At 41.7% G+C, this 17,470-nt stretch overlaps 2 protein-coding genes across 3 annotated transcripts; both read right to left on the minus strand.

The window, feature by feature from the left end:
* Positions 1-309: 309 nt before the first annotated feature.
* On the minus strand, positions 310-3,837 carry npm3 (nucleophosmin/nucleoplasmin, 3). Its single transcript, XM_075484288.1, has 5 exons — positions 3,664-3,837; positions 3,426-3,511; positions 3,145-3,264; positions 2,952-3,045; positions 310-892 (listed from the first exon to the last, which is right to left on the minus strand). Exons 1-5 carry the CDS (start codon positions 3,734-3,736, stop codon positions 783-785), a joined length of 483 nt encoding a protein of 160 aa, XP_075340403.1. The 5' UTR covers positions 3,737-3,837; the 3' UTR covers positions 310-782.
* A 537-nt stretch (positions 3,838-4,374) lies between these two features.
* oga (O-GlcNAcase) lies at positions 4,375-16,587 on the minus strand. Of its 2 annotated transcripts, none has more exons than XM_075478238.1 (18): positions 16,041-16,587; positions 15,613-15,664; positions 15,433-15,530; positions 15,157-15,287; positions 14,874-15,045; positions 14,674-14,772; positions 14,282-14,566; positions 13,978-14,136; positions 13,676-13,866; positions 13,156-13,416; positions 12,841-13,044; positions 12,262-12,436; positions 9,210-9,295; positions 8,041-8,145; positions 7,524-7,615; positions 7,212-7,404; positions 6,963-7,122; positions 4,375-6,755 (listed from the first exon to the last, which is right to left on the minus strand). In XM_075478238.1, exons 1-18 carry the CDS (start codon positions 16,204-16,206, stop codon positions 6,619-6,621), a joined length of 2,766 nt encoding a protein of 921 aa, XP_075334353.1. In that variant the 5' UTR covers positions 16,207-16,587; the 3' UTR covers positions 4,375-6,618. The 2 variants fall into 2 exon arrangements, with proteins under 2 accessions (XP_075334353.1, XP_075334352.1); XM_075478237.1 differs by having other exon boundaries at positions 13,141-13,416.
* Between the last annotated feature and the right edge of the window lie 883 nt (positions 16,588-17,470).

Here is a 17,470-nt window from a genome sequence, read left to right on the forward strand (position 1 = left end):
GAACAAACTTCCTGCATTCATACCTGAGGTTCGCTGAAACTGTCAGCTCCTTAAACCGCTATTCTACATAAATCCCTCTGAACAAGCACGCAATCAAGAACTATTTTTTAGAAACTTTTTTAATTTAATTTACTTACTCAACCTTTTTTTTTTGTTTGTTTTTAATCAGTTTTGCTTCTTTTATTTTCTTTAAATGTTGTTCTTAAGAATACAAGAGGAAAAAAAAAAAAAAAAAAAAAAAACACCTTTTTTCTTGATGCATTCTTTTATGTGCAAATCTTCACATTTAATGGCAAACAGACTACAGGATATAGGACACACATTTAATGAAGTGTATATAAAACATCCGATATCATCATTCAGTTTGAATGAGTAGTATTCATCTTTCCTGGCGAGTGCATACAAAATGTTCTTTGAACAATGCTGGAATCCACAAGCGGTAAGAAGATGCGTTTCCACTACTCATGGTGCAGTAAAACCATAACAGTGCTGACTGTATCATACACAGGACAAAACAGCGGGTGAAGTTCGACAGCAAGAGAATGCCTCGTCCATGCCGAGCTCGCAGAGAAACTGAAAAGTGTGGATGAGACGACATTGTGATTTCTCTAACGGCATGTTTAGCTGCCACCACGCTGAGCTTTTCACGTGGCCGTGTGGAAGAAAGTTGTAAAATCTGTCCATTTGGTACAAAAGAAACAACAAAAAAAACATGTTTCTTAAAACACATCAACAAGTGAGAGATTACAAAAAAAATAATAATCCATCAACGACCTCTTGTCTTATTGCTTCTGCTTCTTTTTTGCTGGTTTAATGGCAGGCATCTCCTCTTCCTCCTCCTCGTTGTCTTCCTCTTCTTCATCAGAAAGGTCAGAGTCGTCAACCTGAGAGGCTGACGAGATCAGGAAATGACGTTAAAAAAAAAAAAAAAAAAAAAAAAAAACGATCGCTGGATTAAACAGTCGATGTAGCTGCACGGTAAAGAAATCAAAGCTGTAGCTTCTTTACGTCGTCACAATATTTCATTTCAGAATGACGGAACACAGGTCTGGACTGCATATAAATAATAAAATAAGGCCCGAAAGCTCGAGTTATTGAGTCGACCCCCGCACACACCAATCAGTGGAAAGAACGCCACACGGTCTCCTACACTAACTGCAGAACTGTCCCTGTGGCAGTGTATGATCAAAATAAATCAATACAGGGGTTCATTTTTGACAGAATTGTACATCTTGCTCGCCGAGGACACTTCTGAGTGTTCCGACATCTCCCTTTTGAGAGGTGGAGAGGAGAGGTCAGAGAGCAAAGGGAACAAAGCGCTGTGTTGTGCAAGCAGCTCGTAAACAGGAAGAGCACCCAGGTGGCTCAGAGCCGTCAAGCAACAAGACTGGTTCATCCTGTGGTCTGTTTGTTCATGCAGGCAAACACAACCTAAGATAGCATTCAAAGAATATGTCATTTTAAGGAAATCATGGCATGATGCCAACAACTCATGTAGGTAAAAACTAAGTGTTTTAGCCCGAAACATGATGGATTCCTAACCCAAACCAAGTCATTTATAGTCCCAACTCACGCAGGAAGTGACACGTGTTTTTAGAAAAGTTATTTCGTGGTGCGGTCTGAACACATGTCATATGCAACTTCTCCTCAGAGGCAGTTTGTGGCTCGTTAAAGAAAACACGCGCGTACGTGTTTTAATATGAGGCGGATTTCCCTGCTGTCGCTTGTAGTACTTGCACTTCAGAGGAAGCCATTGTGGGTAGTTGGTAAGGGTATGTAACAAAACAACTATTAAATTAATTATTATTATTATTTTTTTAATATATAAAACAAATATTATCAGTTTGCACTTGATATTTCCGTGAAAAATCTCCGCTGAACCGGCTCGGTTTTTAAACTTTTTCAAAACAAAAGCTGGGTGTTATGTAGCCTGGCTGACGCGTCCACATCTCGATGAGATGGTGGTCTGGGAACTAGGTGTGCATTTTCTTGTATTTGAGGCGTGGTTTACGAATGCCTAGAGCCGTTTATTGGGCGCTACGAATGTCTATCAAATGGCGTCTGGTTCTTCCCATGCTGCTTTGCGCGCGATTCATAGCCAATTGTATCACTTATACCAGATGACGTATGTAGAGCGACAGATATTCGACGAGGAAATACATCCTTCTTGGCAATGAAATCTTTCAACGCCAAACGTTGCTCTTTTTTAAAAGAAAACTTGCGTTCTAAGCTACTTAAAACACTTTCTAAGGCTGCATCGAACGGTAACGTTGTGTCCGCTGCCATGTTGGATTAACACTCTACAAGCTTGGGTTTTTTTTTTTGGTCATCCTACTGTCAACACTTAAAATCTACTTCCTTCCACTCTCTCCTTTCGCACATTTTAATACAACTGAATTTCTAAAAAGCCATTGCTGTTTAAATATTACTTTTGGATTTGAAACTAAATGAGTAACTCTCGTGTTGGTAAATTGCAATGTTCTGCTGGGAAAAACCTGCATCCTGAAATTCACTTGGAGGTTACTTTGGTACCTGGTGGTGGTGGTGGTGGGGGGTCATCAAATGAAAGATACTGTCCGATTCAAGCTGACATTTTACATTTTCTGACTGAATTTATGAATGCACTTGTTCAAAGATTCAATTTTCAAACATTTTGTTGAAGTTGCAGGTAAATATTTACCCATGTACAGCGCACTGCACTCATAGGAGCAACAAAATCCTCACGAGTAAGCTGCTGAGAGTCCAATCTAACATCAGTGTTCTATCAATCGCAGTGTATATGTTTAACCCATATTAATTGTTTTAGTAATATGTCATGTTGCTGAAGGAAAACCAAAGCGACGTCCGCACTATATAATACTTCTATCACATTCACAGACCAGTCAAATCTTTCCTGATCTTCATTTGACATCAAAAATCACACAAAAGAGGAAATTAAAGTCAAGAGTTACCTATAAGATGCAGCCCGCTGACAACAACTGGTCCCGTCCCAGAATTGAGCCGGATTGTTACAGGGGCTTTCAGCTCGAACTCGCCCAGACTGACCTGAGAGTACGAGAGTGACAGTCCACAGTTACTGTACCTCACTTCTGCTCTGTGCTGCGTCAGTCAGCACGTAGAATGCATTCATGACATTTCACATACCATGGGCAGAGTCTTAATATGAAGGCAGGCGATGGGCACTGAAATGGTCTTTCCTTGGTGGTTCATGGCAGACACCTCCACCACGTTGCTCTCCTCTTTGGCCCCTTCTCCAAGACAAATCTGCAGGAAGCACAACATTTACCCACGCTGTTGGCAGTCCGCTCCAAGTACGTGTAGTAGCAACATCACAAAATGCACACAAAACTCTGGTTAATGGGCAGAGGGTGGCACGTCAGCTCAGAGACTCTTATGCACCACCATTCTGCTCAAAGCGTACATACTGTTCTGAGTTCAAGAAAGTGCTCCAGGTCTTCTTCTTCGTCGCCTTGGAAAGTGTAGAAAGGTACTTTAGATGACAATTCACAGCCTAGAGGATAAAAAAAAATATATGGATTAAAGGTGTGGCAGTAAAAAATAAATAAAGAGTTAGGTTAATTTTCTGTCGGTACATCAACGCACTCAGAGACCCACGTGTGCGCCCCCAGAGCAGCACTAACAAACAGTTTCAACTATGCTTACTGAACAGGAAGCTCTCCAACTTTGATTGGCCAGTCGGTCCGAGATCCGAGGAGTCATCGTCGGCGAAAGACATTTTGTTCAAGCTTCAAAATAGTTTTTGCAGTCAGCGTTTTTAAGAGCCAAATGATTCCGCCACGAAAAACAGCCAGTCGCAAACTAGGAGCGTGTGCGTTGCGTCATCACTATGCGCCTGTGGCTTTTTCTTTTTTGCCCTGCCTTTTGTTTATTTATGCTCTGCTCCGCGTGACCAATCGGGGATATTTAGGCGACAAAAGAAAAAATAGATACAAAATAGACAGATAAATAAGTTTTAATTCATACCATACATATTTACATGCCATGTCGTCGCGTAGATCTTATTCACTGTGTCATGTATCTGTACTTTCTGAAGTAAATGATGGGAAAATAGAATAATTAAAACCTCCTAAGTTAGGAAACGTGTCAGAAATCTCACGGAAGGGAAAATGAATACATGCAGCATAAGTGTCAATTCAAAAGTAAACCGTTTTACAGGATATACAGATATTTTAGTCCTTAGGGATGTGTTTTCAGTCAAGCTGCATCAAGGCAGCAGGTTTATCGCTTTTTGCAATTCCCAAAAAGAAAAAATGGTCAAATGGTGACAGACAAGATAAAAGACAAGCTCCACGTCTCTTAGCGGTGGAAATCTTTTCTTATTCTGTGCAACACAAAGGACACAAAGGAACAGTCACTTCTTATGATTTATTAGTTTTTAAGGTTATTTATCTTACATAGAAAATGTACAATGACAAACTGTCACATTGATGACCTCGTTCCAAACCCTAAACTCAAAATGAAATGTACTCAAAATGAAGCCCTTTCTCTCGGTCTTTTCGTCAAACCCAGTTAGAGGAGAAAGCTTGAGCATCGACGACCTGCAAAATGAACCATTTGAAACAGTCGAATAGCAGATCTGCTGTCAGGTCGGACGGCTGTGCAGGACAGGGGTTTAGACATCATCTTGTTTCCTTTAGAGTAGAACTGAATGCTTGCAACAGTTTATGCGAAGAAAAACAAAATAAATGTCACACTTCATGAATGACAGCGTTTACAGACTGTCAAAGCACAACAGTATAATGCTCCTAGTTTTAAGTGGCATGCTTCTTCCTCTGGGTTGCATCTGATGAGATGAATCTGATGAACACCAGAGCAAATCCAACACATCTCATGCACATTATGAATGTACAGTTTTGAAACATCACACTGACAGACAGCTACTGGAGAGCACTCATATCAAACCTCAAAAGTGCTTATTTAAATAAATTCTTATGATTTAAAAAAAAAAAAAAAAAAAACAACGTAAAAACATAAAACATTCCAAGAACTGAAAGGAACGAACTTCTGCTCCAGAGCTTCACAGCTGCAGCTGAACAGTATGGGAACCGTCGACGGAGGCTCAACTTAGAGGCTAAAATGACATGTTAACTGTTAACAAATCAGGTCTTCAATCAGTGGTTATGAATAATTCACTTTTACAACAGTGGGAGGTTAAGATCCTAAGTATTCATAATCTTTAAAACGATACAATAGTTGCAAATATTAAAAAAGAAAAAAAACACAAAGAAGAAAAAAACCTTTAAATAGCAGATCAGAATATTTTGGTCCCACTGGTAATGCTATTAGGAAGTGTTGATTTTAGCTTTCATTGTTTCAAAGTGTAACAAACCAAAGTTGACATTTGAACTACTCAACAAACTTATGAAAGATAAAAAGTTTCAATAATAGGACATCTGTAATTTTACATCACTTATAATACAATACGAGCTTTCAGTCAGTCAGCTTAGGTTAACTGAAGGATTTCTGTGCTTGAGTCGGGCCAAACTGGAGGACGTGATCGTCGGTGTCGGGCTACGTTTCTGGAATTTGAGCAACGGCGAGCCAAATGTACAAAACTGCTCGCAGTTACTTGCGACTAACTGACACGTGCTAGAAAGCCTCGGCATCAACCGAAAATCAAAAGGCAAAGAACCAAAAGGCAATAGCTGCAGGGGAAACAAGAAAAAAAAAAACACTTCTGTCTTTTTTTTTTTCTTTTTAAAAGAAAAGTCTGTAAACGTGTAGAAGCTTTTTTTCTGTTGCTGTCCAAATGTCTACAACTACTTCAACAGAAACTTAGAGAAACTCCCGGGAAACTCTCATCAACAGTTTTTCTTTGGCAATCTGTTGCGACGTTCTGCTCAGGGTTTCACAAACCTCCCGTGATCGGGCTGTCCACCCTTCGTGTGTGTGGACTCAGCATTTCACATCAAACTTCCCAGAAACACGCCACTTAAAAGGCTTCTATCACCAAGTTTGTGGCGGAGCAACCGAACATACTGCCAACATGACGCTGAAAGGCTCACATAGCACCTCACACTCTGTATGATCGTCTCCAACTCACGATGTCAATATTGAGATCATTTCAATGCATCGATGGGACAGCGGGACGTGAGGATAAGAAGACACTATCTGAGATAAGGGCCCCCCCACCCTCTATGCCCAGCACTGCGGCCGAATTGAGAAACAGACACTGTGTTAGGGTAGGGAGTATTATCCCCATAATGGATCCTGGATATAATCAGAAAAAGGCTTATAGAGGCAGCTCTTTCTTCTGCCTGCAGGTACACGAGTAGTGGGCCCTAGAAATAAAGGTTTCATGTCACATACAAGTGCAACAGTTTTATGTTACCGACTGGAGTGATGATGGATCACTCTCTGGATGTTCCAGCGCTGGATCTGCCAAATCCAACTGAGTTCTAACATTTAAGGGCAGCACAGGTAATTTGTGTCCGGCTGCTGTGCTGCTTTACACAAATCCTAAAAAGAAGGTCTCCCAGGCGAGTGCAGATGGTAACGTAGTATAAAATCATCGAGAAAGTTTCCCTCATGAGGGAAATGAGAGCACATTTTTAAGTTGTGTTGACTTGCTCTGTCTGCGACTTTATCAGTGACTTCTCAAAGGCTGCGTCCCATAATGATGACATCTTTGGGAAAGCCCTCCATTTTGGCCACTTCAAAGCATCCCAGCTTACTATAGAAGTCCAGCATTCGTTTATCAGTCTGACGAACTTTACAGAATGCACCACGGGATCCTAAAATGAAAAGCAAAACAGAGTCAGATAAAAAAGAGGCTGTTTGTTTCATAAGATTCAATTCCATAATTATGTTAAAGGATGAACTTGATAAAAACTCAATACAGCCTTGTTAATAACTCATTTTTTCAACATGGTAAGGAGGTCTGCTTGTATAAACTGTACAAAACAATTGGCAAACCAAGTCTAGAGCTGGAGGACACCTACCGTTGGCCTTAAGGGAAGATAAAAGACACCCCATCATGCTCTTGGCCACACTGGGGTCGGTGACATTGGCATGAATGTCAACCTTGATGAGAGAGGGGAAGTTGGACAGGAAAGATTCTGGAAGACCCTCCTCTTCTTCATGGAAACTCAGCATAATCTTCTACAAGGATGACAAGCAGAATGTAAAGTCAATTCAACAACAGGAGAGTACAAAACCCAGGTGGATGCTGTGATGGATTAAGCTCGTACTTCTGCCTCTGTGAGGTCCTTTTCACCATCTGGTTTGTGGTATTTCTCCTGCATGAAGGGAAGCCAGTTCAACTTGCTGTTCTTGATGAAGGGTTTAACATCTACAGTCCCAAGAGCATAACCGCAGATCCCCTCATTATCCTCCAGCACAAAACCATAGTCTGAGCTCAGTGTCAGGAGTCCTCCTACCAACCTGTGAACCAACAGTAAGGATTTAGCGAGTCATCGGGACATGAAGCGCTGGGGTAAAAAAAACAAAACAGTTCAGGCTTTAGTCAGAGCCGACTGTGAACAAACACCTCAACATTTTACCTGTCTCCGATGAGGTCAGGATCCTCCTCAGGCAATGGCTCGTCCTCCATTCCTTCGCTGTACATTTCTTTGCATATTTTATAGACTGCAGACTGCGACAAAAGCAGATACAGCGCTTATTGCAGTGGATTAACAGCTTGAGTTCTTATGACACATAAAACCAAAGCTAACATAAATAAAAAACAGAAAAAGACCCATAAGAGTGCTTAAAAATATATTCTGGAAGCAGATTTTAATTTCAGCTTGAGTATTCAATGCACACAACAGATAAGCATTGTGGGCACGTGAAGCTTAAACTGGGCTACTTCTTCTGGGAATACCAACATCTGCTTACAACCTTTTCTGAAATCCTGTATTCAACTATATATATATATATATATATATATATATATATATATATACACACACACACACACACACACACATCAGATCAGTGAATCTGCATTTTAACTGTTGAGTGAACAACTTTTGTTCTTGTAGAAATAAAGTGGACAGGGAAGCCACCCAAGTATCTTACCTCATCTTTGGGAAAGTACGGCCTTATGGTATAGATTTTGGATGTTGGCAAAGACGGTGGAGGCTGGTAGAAAAGGTCGTTTGCTCCATCTATTGGCAACAACCTCTGTGGGTATCAAAACAAACAAATTCAGTTTCATCTGCAAAAATGTGGCGTGCTGCTTTGGCTGATTGCCTGTGTAAGTTGAGCCACTATCAACTCAAAAGGAACAACATCAGCTACAGCAAAGGGCTCGGAGACGAATGCCGTTTAAAAAAACAACAACGGTTACTTTTAAATGTGTTCCTTCTTGATCTGACAGTGGACAACAATAGCAAACATCACATCTTTCACAAGGAACATAGCACAACAATCGTGTACACGCTGTTTCGCAAACATCACAAAACAAGGGTTGCATTTTGGTCTGACTAAGGTTTTACTGGCTGAAGGAGATGCTCCTTTCCCTTTAGTACGGCATCGCAATAATTCGCTGCGCAGGACCCTCCTGTTGACAAAAATAATGGTGCTAGCGCAGAAATACTGAGAGAACTCCAGGAAAAAAACCAAAGGCAAATCAAATGCGAGCCGAGTTACTCAATAGCATATCAGGTGCTAAGGTGGGTCTTGGCTGCAAACAATACTCTAGACTGGACAGGTTTGTTTCGTCATGGAGTTTTCCCATTGCATACATGCTTGCGTTCTCGCTGGCGCTGCGATGCTTGCGCGTGCGCTCGCAAAGGGGTTGACGTTGTAATTTATGCGCTTCCTGCAAAGAAATGAGATGTCATGAAAATAAAACCTAGCCATGCTCGCTTGCGCCGCATGCGCCCGGGAAAAGCAGCATCTCCTTGGGCAGTTGCTGAAAGAAACTAACATTAATCAATCAGAAAACGCCATGCCAAACTTGGGCGTTAGGCTCGTTTGTCTGGAAGTATTTCAGACCAGCCATTCCTCTCAAACAGTCTGAAAAATCTTCCAGGTTCGACACAAGGACTCAACCCTACTTGGAGAACAAGTGAAGGGGACGAAACCTAGATTGATACAAAGATTGGCCAGCTAAAAATCAGCTCACCTTCGACAGACCAAACCCCTTAATACCTTTTGCACATTTACCATAGTCTTCTTTTTTCACAGCACTCTTTTTTCTTTTTTTAACCATTTGGTTGCTGTTATTTCAGTGCATTAGGTACCTGGAACTCTCCTGCTAGACCTCCCCTAAAGGCCCAGGGCTCTTGGTCTCCTCTAAGGAACTGTGCTGAGGACTGACTACGACATCCTGTTAGGAGCAGAGCCAAGCGGACATTGTTACCACAGGATGGGGCTCTCTGATACAGATGAAGGAAGTGGGGAGATGGTAATGAAGGGGGCAATATGTATCTAATGGCAGTATTAATAAAAATTGAAAATTGTTGTTTTCATCAGTAAACATAAAAAGGACCTAATGTGGAATAAATAAATTATACTCATAAGAAAATGGGGCTCAGGCACCTAAATCTCTTGCTTGGGGGATTCAGATGCAAATATGAAATGATGTTTTTTTTTTTTTTTTACCAGCTTTCTCAATTAAAACAAAATTAAACAGCTCTATTTAACACGGTGTGCTGCTCTTGTATAAGATAACTTGTGCAGTTCTGTCATCCCTGGTACTTCAGGAAGGACAATACTAAATAGAAGGGGAAAAAAAATTCATCAAAATCCATGCCGTCTATGGACCGCAACAGAAAGCTTTAGCTGCCATCACCCCACCGATCTCAGCACCCCGTGTGAAGTCACATTCTCCCCTTATCTGCCTTGTCACATGACGGGGGAGCATGAGTCGTTAAAAACCAGGGAGACGGAACGAGAGGTAGTGTGCACACTCTCTGAATTAAAGGGCCTCTCAGCTCACTAGTTAAAGCTCCAGTAAAGACAAACCGCAGACGAAACACTACAGGAAGGAAACGCCTAAAGAGCAGCATACATCTAAAGCACGCAGGGCTCTTACAGTTTGTGTAAAACAGCAGTGCTGCAAACAAAGTCAACCCTGGTTGACGAGAAGCCCTGTCATGTGACCAGGCAAATGCGGCGCGCGTGCAGGGCACCTAACCCTGCTTTACATAAAAAAAAATAAATAATAAAAAAAAAACACACCGATATCCCAAAAAATTACTTTCAAGAGCTGACTGCACAGCATGGAGATGCACCCACATTAAGGAACCGTGAAGCTGGCTATCCGAATTTAAAACCTCAGCATGGGACAAAGACTGATCTCAGTTTGTTTAACTCCATCTGAATCATTTATTCAGACTGGATTGACTTAACATAATGATCAGAATACAGGAAGCATGAGCCCTAGTTCTTTCATAGTCCATCCACTGTGTATGTGAGCTCATAACGACCATAAACATTCCTAAGGGGGATGAATTTCACACAGCATGGTTAAAGTTCCTCTGGGTAGGTGCATCAGGCTGGTGTGAGCCATTTCTATAAGCCTACTGATAGAAACAAAAACAAGTTAGAGAGATGCTGCTAAAGAGAAATTTGGGTGTTAATACTTGGAATACAACCCAAATCGCTGCGCAAGATGTGACTTCATCCGGAGGGCTGCTTCCTTACATCAAATTCAGCGTTTTTATATTGAAGGATTTGGTTTAAGAAAATATATTTTACAAAGATCAATTTTAAAACATTAACAAAAGAAAGACGCCTGCACTATGCATATAGCGGACACTGTCGATCCAATAGCAGTAGAAATTTTGGATTGGACTGTGGATTCTTCCATCTGTACATAGCGGAGGGAGAAAACAGTAGAAAATAGTTAATAGTAAGTGTTCTCAGTACAATAACTAGGGAGGTTGTGACTAAGTGCCGGCTGCAAAGCTTCTACAAAGTGGAAAATGGAGGCCTGGTGAAAACAAGAACTTGTGTCTAGCAGCAGTACAAGTCAGCATTTATAAACTTTTTGATACAGTAATTGGGAGGGATATCAAAATGATAACTGGAGCATTGGCTTCCACAGTGATGCTAGAGAGTTTAAGCCTGTGGGTGAATTTTTGATGTGGTTTTCCAGTGTGGGTATGCTGCCTGCTGTGTAGTACTGTGGGCTGAGACCTCAGCATTACCATAAAGCTGGACAGAAACCTGTGAATAAAACTGGGTTACAGGGAGTAACCGACAGGCCATGCTGGTGCTTCAGAGTAATCAAAGCAAGACTCCAAAGAGATGGAGATCTTATCCCAACAATGTACGTCACTCAAACTGTATCACAGTGCACAATCTGAAAAAAATGTGACAGCACAGAGGCAGAGGAGGACAGAACGGCTATCCTGTCTCTCATATCACTCTGATACAGATTGAGCGAATGATTTGGAGGGTTAAAAAGAAAAAAATATCCCTTGTCTCATTACTCAATGAGGCAACCGTTCAAAACTTCCTTAATATTTTCAAACACTTCAAGGTAAAACAATTCAGATACTTCTGATTCATAGTTTATGCACCAGAATGGCCTTCCACAGTGAGTCAGTCAACTTGCTCTCCAAGCTCGCGTGCGCGCTAGGGCATGGAGGAGGGGGGGGATGGGGGCTTCCCCCTGGTGCCCATCCCCACAGATGGAAAAATGGAAGCAAGTGTGTCTGTGAGGTAATGTTAACTGGATACACAGCAAGCAGCAGTAACCCTGCTGGGGTATTTTCCACAGAGGCCCAGTTTAGACATATCAATATGGAGCAGCTTGTTATAGGATAAATAGGCAGAATACTAGCAGTGCAAGCGGCATTCAGTCTGATAAAAAAAGAAAACCATCTTCATGTGCGAAACAAGAGCAATTCAGAGAATCTGAACTATTGAGAAGTGAGGCATTTGGCTTAACCTGTGCTAAGCTCATGTATAATGACCTGCCATCTCTTAAACTTGGTGGAATTAGCTGCAAATTCTCACCATGTATACGGGTGAAACCCATAATCTCTAGAAACTGTACTGCTGCAAGTCTTTAATTAGAAAAATTATGATCTGTCAAGCAGACTGAAAAATGTATAAAATATTTTTTCTCTATAAACTACTCAGCTCTGAACTATAGCAAAATCCATGAGGCCAGATAATTACTCCTCTAATTCTTTGTTCAATATAATCATTTAAATTATTATAACAGTTTAGTTATTCGTATGAAAATGTATCCCTGAGAATAACAAAAGTTGGGTTTACCAGACTTGATGCTAAGCTAGTCCTCTCTAAGTATAAGGGCCCCGTGGTTCCTTTCATACATACCTAGCCACTGAACAAAAGACTTGACCATAGAAATGATGCTCTTGATGTCCCAAATGTAAGGGTAAAGGTCATAAAGGATGGTGCGGTTGGCTGTGTTAGACAGCCGTGTGAACATCTGGATGACTGAGCAGCACATCTCCTCAAACTTCTCTGCTCGCAGCTGCCACTCTGCAACCTGAATGCAACACAGGGAAGAGAAGCATTCTTAGAAAAGGAAATATTCTGATTTGTCCAGGTAGAAAAAGCTTTGGTTTTGTTTAATTCAAATGTCTGTGTAAACCATGACAGTGCAGCTGATGACATCAATCCCTGGTTTACACCTGTGCTTTTCCACTATGACATGTCAAAATGTTATTTAAGAGAAAAGCAGATGGCTTCATAAGGGAAGCTGTTGTTTAATGGCTCAACAATCACTGTGCAAACAAGCTCCACTTACAATCACAACCACACCACCCAATGGCCAGTAATGGTAGTGCACATCCACCATTTTGCTTTCAGCTCCGTCACCGACTGGTTCATTTAACATTGTACTAGTTTTCAAACATAAGCCTCACCTAGCACTTTCAAACATTAGCTCACCTTTTCACTTTCCTTCCTTTTGCAATTGACACTGACGACACTGCTGTTGGCTCTTAGCCAGTTGAACTCCTTTAACATTTGCACAGCCTTGGGTCCATGTTCATAAGGCAGATAGAAGAGCTCTGCCAGCAGGCACAGGTCTTCCAGTGAAAGGGGCTCTGCTGTGAACAGCAGCTTCTCATCAGGCCCAGGGACAAACACATCCTGAAGATACACATTGGCAAAAAAAGTGACCATAAAGCTCATTTTAAAGAGATTTTGTCTCAAAACTGCAAATGTAAAGGTAAAGAAGAAACTCACATATGTCAGCAATACCTGTTTGAGCTGGTCATCCGTCTGCATGGGGGCAATATCACTTCCAGGGTCCTCTTGGATTGACTCCTCAGGAGACTTGGACTCTGCCAGACTCTCCTTGTCAGTATCCATAGGCCTTAGGTCCTCTGACATTTTGTCAGCCAAGATGGGACCAACATGCTTCTCCTCTGGATCAGCTTCTGTTTCTGGCTCAGGCTCATCCTGCTTCTCAACCACCATCTCCATGGGCTCCTCATCTGAATCCTTCTTTTCAACATCCACCTGAACAAGAAAGTGATTAAAAATGTATTCTTTGGATTAGTTGACAAAGATCTGCATAATTTTAAACCAAATAAAAGAAAAACAAATTTGGTCAAGAACTTTTTCAGTGATGGAGGGGGCGCAGTTGATGGGAGTGCACAAATACAGGCATTGAAGTAATAATCAGTTACTTAAGTTAATCCATTAAATCCCAAATGAAGGCATGCTATTTTCTTTTGGGTCATTAAAGGGCTACAACTATGGCAACAATAAACCTCACCTCCTCTTCCCTCTGAGGTGATTTTGCCAAAGGGAGTGGAAGAGGATCCAGGCAGAGAGCGGGCATTGCTGGTGACATGATGGGCTGCTGGAACACGGTTGTGACTGATGTTGAGGAGCAAAGAGAGGGAGCAGCCATAGAGGATACGTCGATGACTGTGCTTTTGGCACCACTTTGAGGTACCTGTCGACCTGAAGAAGTAGAGCGTCACTGCACTGTGCTCTGAATGTCGACAACGTTTTTCCACTGACATTTCTAGAAAACATATCCCTATACGAATATAATGCTGAGATTTCTCTTACTGTTGTACTGGTGAGGCACACCAAATTCTCCGAGCCATTCTGCAAGAGCCAGTTTTAGAGCAAGCTGCGGGCTGTAGAGCATGTCTGTCTCCAACTCTTCGTCACTGCCTTCATTCTCCAACTTGATTTGGATGGACACGGTGCTGTCCTCGCCATCAGCTGAAAGGAGGCAAGATAATTAAACAAATACAGAAAGGCCCACTGATAAATGACTTCGCGTATACTACTCCAACAAGAGTGTAACCTCATACGGATACATAAATTATACAAAGATCAACACATGACCGATTTGGATCATACTTACTCATGACCACATCTTTGCGAACCCCATTCATGTTTGACTTGTACCACGTGGCCAACGTGTGGATTGCGACAAAGTTCGATTCAAACTCGCAGTTTGGATTGGTGAGAACCCCCTTCAGTCTGGGGATGAGCTCTGTGGAGCGACCCTTGTAAGGACCAAGGAAGAGCCTCTTCTGGTCATAATCATTGGCATGAATATTGTCCCAGATCACAGGAGCTCTTCCTATGATTTTTGACACCTCTTCAATAGACTCAACTGAGATGTCTTTGGACACCACTTTTGGGCCTACAGAAACACAGAATATCCTATTTAACAGTTTGATTGAGGATTTTGACATGTATGGGTGTATGCTTAATGGTGTCAACCATCTGACTGGAAACCTTTAGACTTGCCTGTCCACAGCACTTCAATGCCAGGCAGTAGTTTTTCTCCTACTGTGTGGAGGTAGGGGGACTGAGAGACATTTGGGTAGCAGAATGTTCCACAGTACTCTGAAATTCAAGGAAAGGGGGGAATGAATAAACCAGCAGATAAGACAAATGTGTGAAATGTGAAGAAAAAAAAATCTGACAAATTCAGACAAAGAAGGTACCTGTAGGACAGAAGAGGAAGGTTTCAGGCTCTCCCAGGTACTGGTAGATTTCATTGGTAATAGAAACCTGAGCATGTGCAAAAGAACTGAATACTTCCTTGTCGGCAGGGCACATATTGTGGTCAATATCGTCGAAAAGCAAGGCAAATGACTTGCAGCCGAAATGAGTAACCTGAAAGGGGAAGATAGGAGTCAAATACCAAATGGATCAAAAAGAGCTAAATAACAACTTGGAATTGTACGTCAAAGGTTAAAAACACCATTACACAAAATGCTGCTATACCTGATCAAGTTTCCTCTTTAGTGCCGACACCTCTTTCTGATTGGAGAAGGTGATGTCTAATCCAGGGGAAATGGCATAGATGAACTCTATTCCATGCTCCTTGGCAGCACTGATTAAAGTCATGAGTTGCTCTACAAGATAGAAGAAAATAAAACATCCATTGGTGTTGTGCTTTCATGAAAATCTATCAGATATTCAAGCTCTAGGCTATTTGGTGACTAGTTATTTTCCCCTGCCCCAGGACAGCTTATCCCAAAATTTATTCAGAGTAGTCACCTGCTTCTTCCACCGAATACAGTTCTCTCCAGAACATTCTGTGTTTGTAGTCATCTTTGGGCGCATAAAGATATGTGCTCAGTCCCCATTTCTGCTGCCTGTGTGTACAATCTCAGTATCACAATCCAAACCATTCTCCAATAGGCTTATCAACAAAGAACTAAAAACTATGCAAATTACCTTCTGAATAACTCTTTCCTCTGTTCCATTGTCCATGGGCGTCCATAAAAGCCTACAAGAGAAAACGACACATTTAGTTTCCATGCAGGCTGCAGTGCTGCATCTGCCTTACGTATAGACCAGCTTGGATGTGTACTAAATGTGTATTAGAGACGTTTTTCCCCCTCAGTCAAACAGCACAGCACAGTATACACTTCATAACGGAACACATACGAAAGCATATTCCAATTCATATGATTATTTTGAAGGGAATTCAAATGCAATATAGCCATGAGACGGATTTTACTACAAATACAGAAATAACAACCCCCCCTCCCCCTTCCAACACACACAGGACTGAGGTGCTGCCGCATTTCGACGCCCTGCAGGTGCCTGTTCACGGGAGCAACAATGTCATACATTATACGAATATATTAATTCGAAATTACCTTCCACAACCCCACTAATGAATTTCCGGTGTCCCGTCGATTCGACACAGATGCCGGAGTCCTCCACTGGGGCCGGGGCCTCCACACTAGCCTCTCCAGAGACTGGGCTGGGGCTCTGCTCAACGTCTAATGGCGGAGTCTCCAACGCCTTGTCCTTTTGAACCATTATTTTCTATTTTCCTAACTACAGTCACAAAAAAACAACTCTGGAGTGCACGGGAATGTTATTAAATGCAGGTTTAACTGGGAAATCTATCCAGCGAAACCGGGGTGGGTGGGTAGGGGGAGGTCGCGTCACTCTCCGTCTAACGTTGACTAGCGTACGGTTTTAGCGAATCCGTATTTTTTCGAAAATTCAGTCAATAGTCTAATACACATCAACAAAATTGATATAAGGTGGTAAGCAACAGCATATATATATATATATATTTGGTTAATACGTGAAGAAAAGCAATACGCTCGCCTGTTTTTGTCCGACCATTCCCTTCTCTTTATGGTAAATTTAACCTACTTTTCGATGGTTCTTCCTGTTTACACGGAGTGCGCATGCTCATGCGACCGGATCAAACCAGTCAGAACTGGATGAACGCGACAAAACACCACAAAGATTTCACCGGCCACAAAGATAGTCAACATTTCCATCCCATAACTCTCGAAATAATAGGAAATAACGATGTTAAACGATCTTATTCTGGTTTTATTTGGCTTCCACTGACGGATGAACTTTATACGTTGTAACTTTATACAATGACCGTCATTTCTGCGCATTAAACCCCATCCATAGCACAATAATATGTTGACATTTGCGAATTGTGACTCGGGAGTAGTTAAACTGAGAATCACGTGCCCACCAATAACTTTGCAAAGTTGAATAAAAGAGTAGGGTTTCTAATATTGGTTGCAGAACTTCAAACCTGGTAATAATGGTCAAGATTTCTCACTCAATTCGGCGACTGTGTTCATTATCTCAACAGCTGTCTAATATCTTGAGATTCCAGTCCATATTAGGAATGCAGCTGAGTTTTAACACACAACTTTCAAACAGACGGGTGGTGCTGCTCATCTGTTTAGTCTTTAACCTGTGTCAGCAAAATGCTTTGTTAAATAAGTATTTTATACATATATTCATAATTTGGGCACTTCACGCTATACAACTATATCAATAAGAGCCTGTCCATGTTGTGTGCGTGTAAGGGTGTAAGGGGCGTTTTTCCCAGCGGACATTTTAAGCTTTTTGGCCTCAGAAAGTTGAGACTGCCAGCCACTAGACGATGGAATTTACGGCAATATATTTCATTTGAGCGAGTTGCTCCATGGACTTCTCTTTTATGTATGGCGGCCCATTATGACATTTACTGAACCCCTAGCATTGAAATTACCTCGCTTGTTCTGACAAGTTAAAAAGTTGAGACACGATGCAGATCTGTATC

The sequence above is a fragment of the Odontesthes bonariensis genome, chromosome 2 (genome assembly GCF_027942865.1).
Source record: "Odontesthes bonariensis isolate fOdoBon6 chromosome 2, fOdoBon6.hap1, whole genome shotgun sequence".
Lineage (NCBI taxonomy): Eukaryota > Metazoa > Chordata > Actinopteri > Atheriniformes > Atherinopsidae > Odontesthes > Odontesthes bonariensis.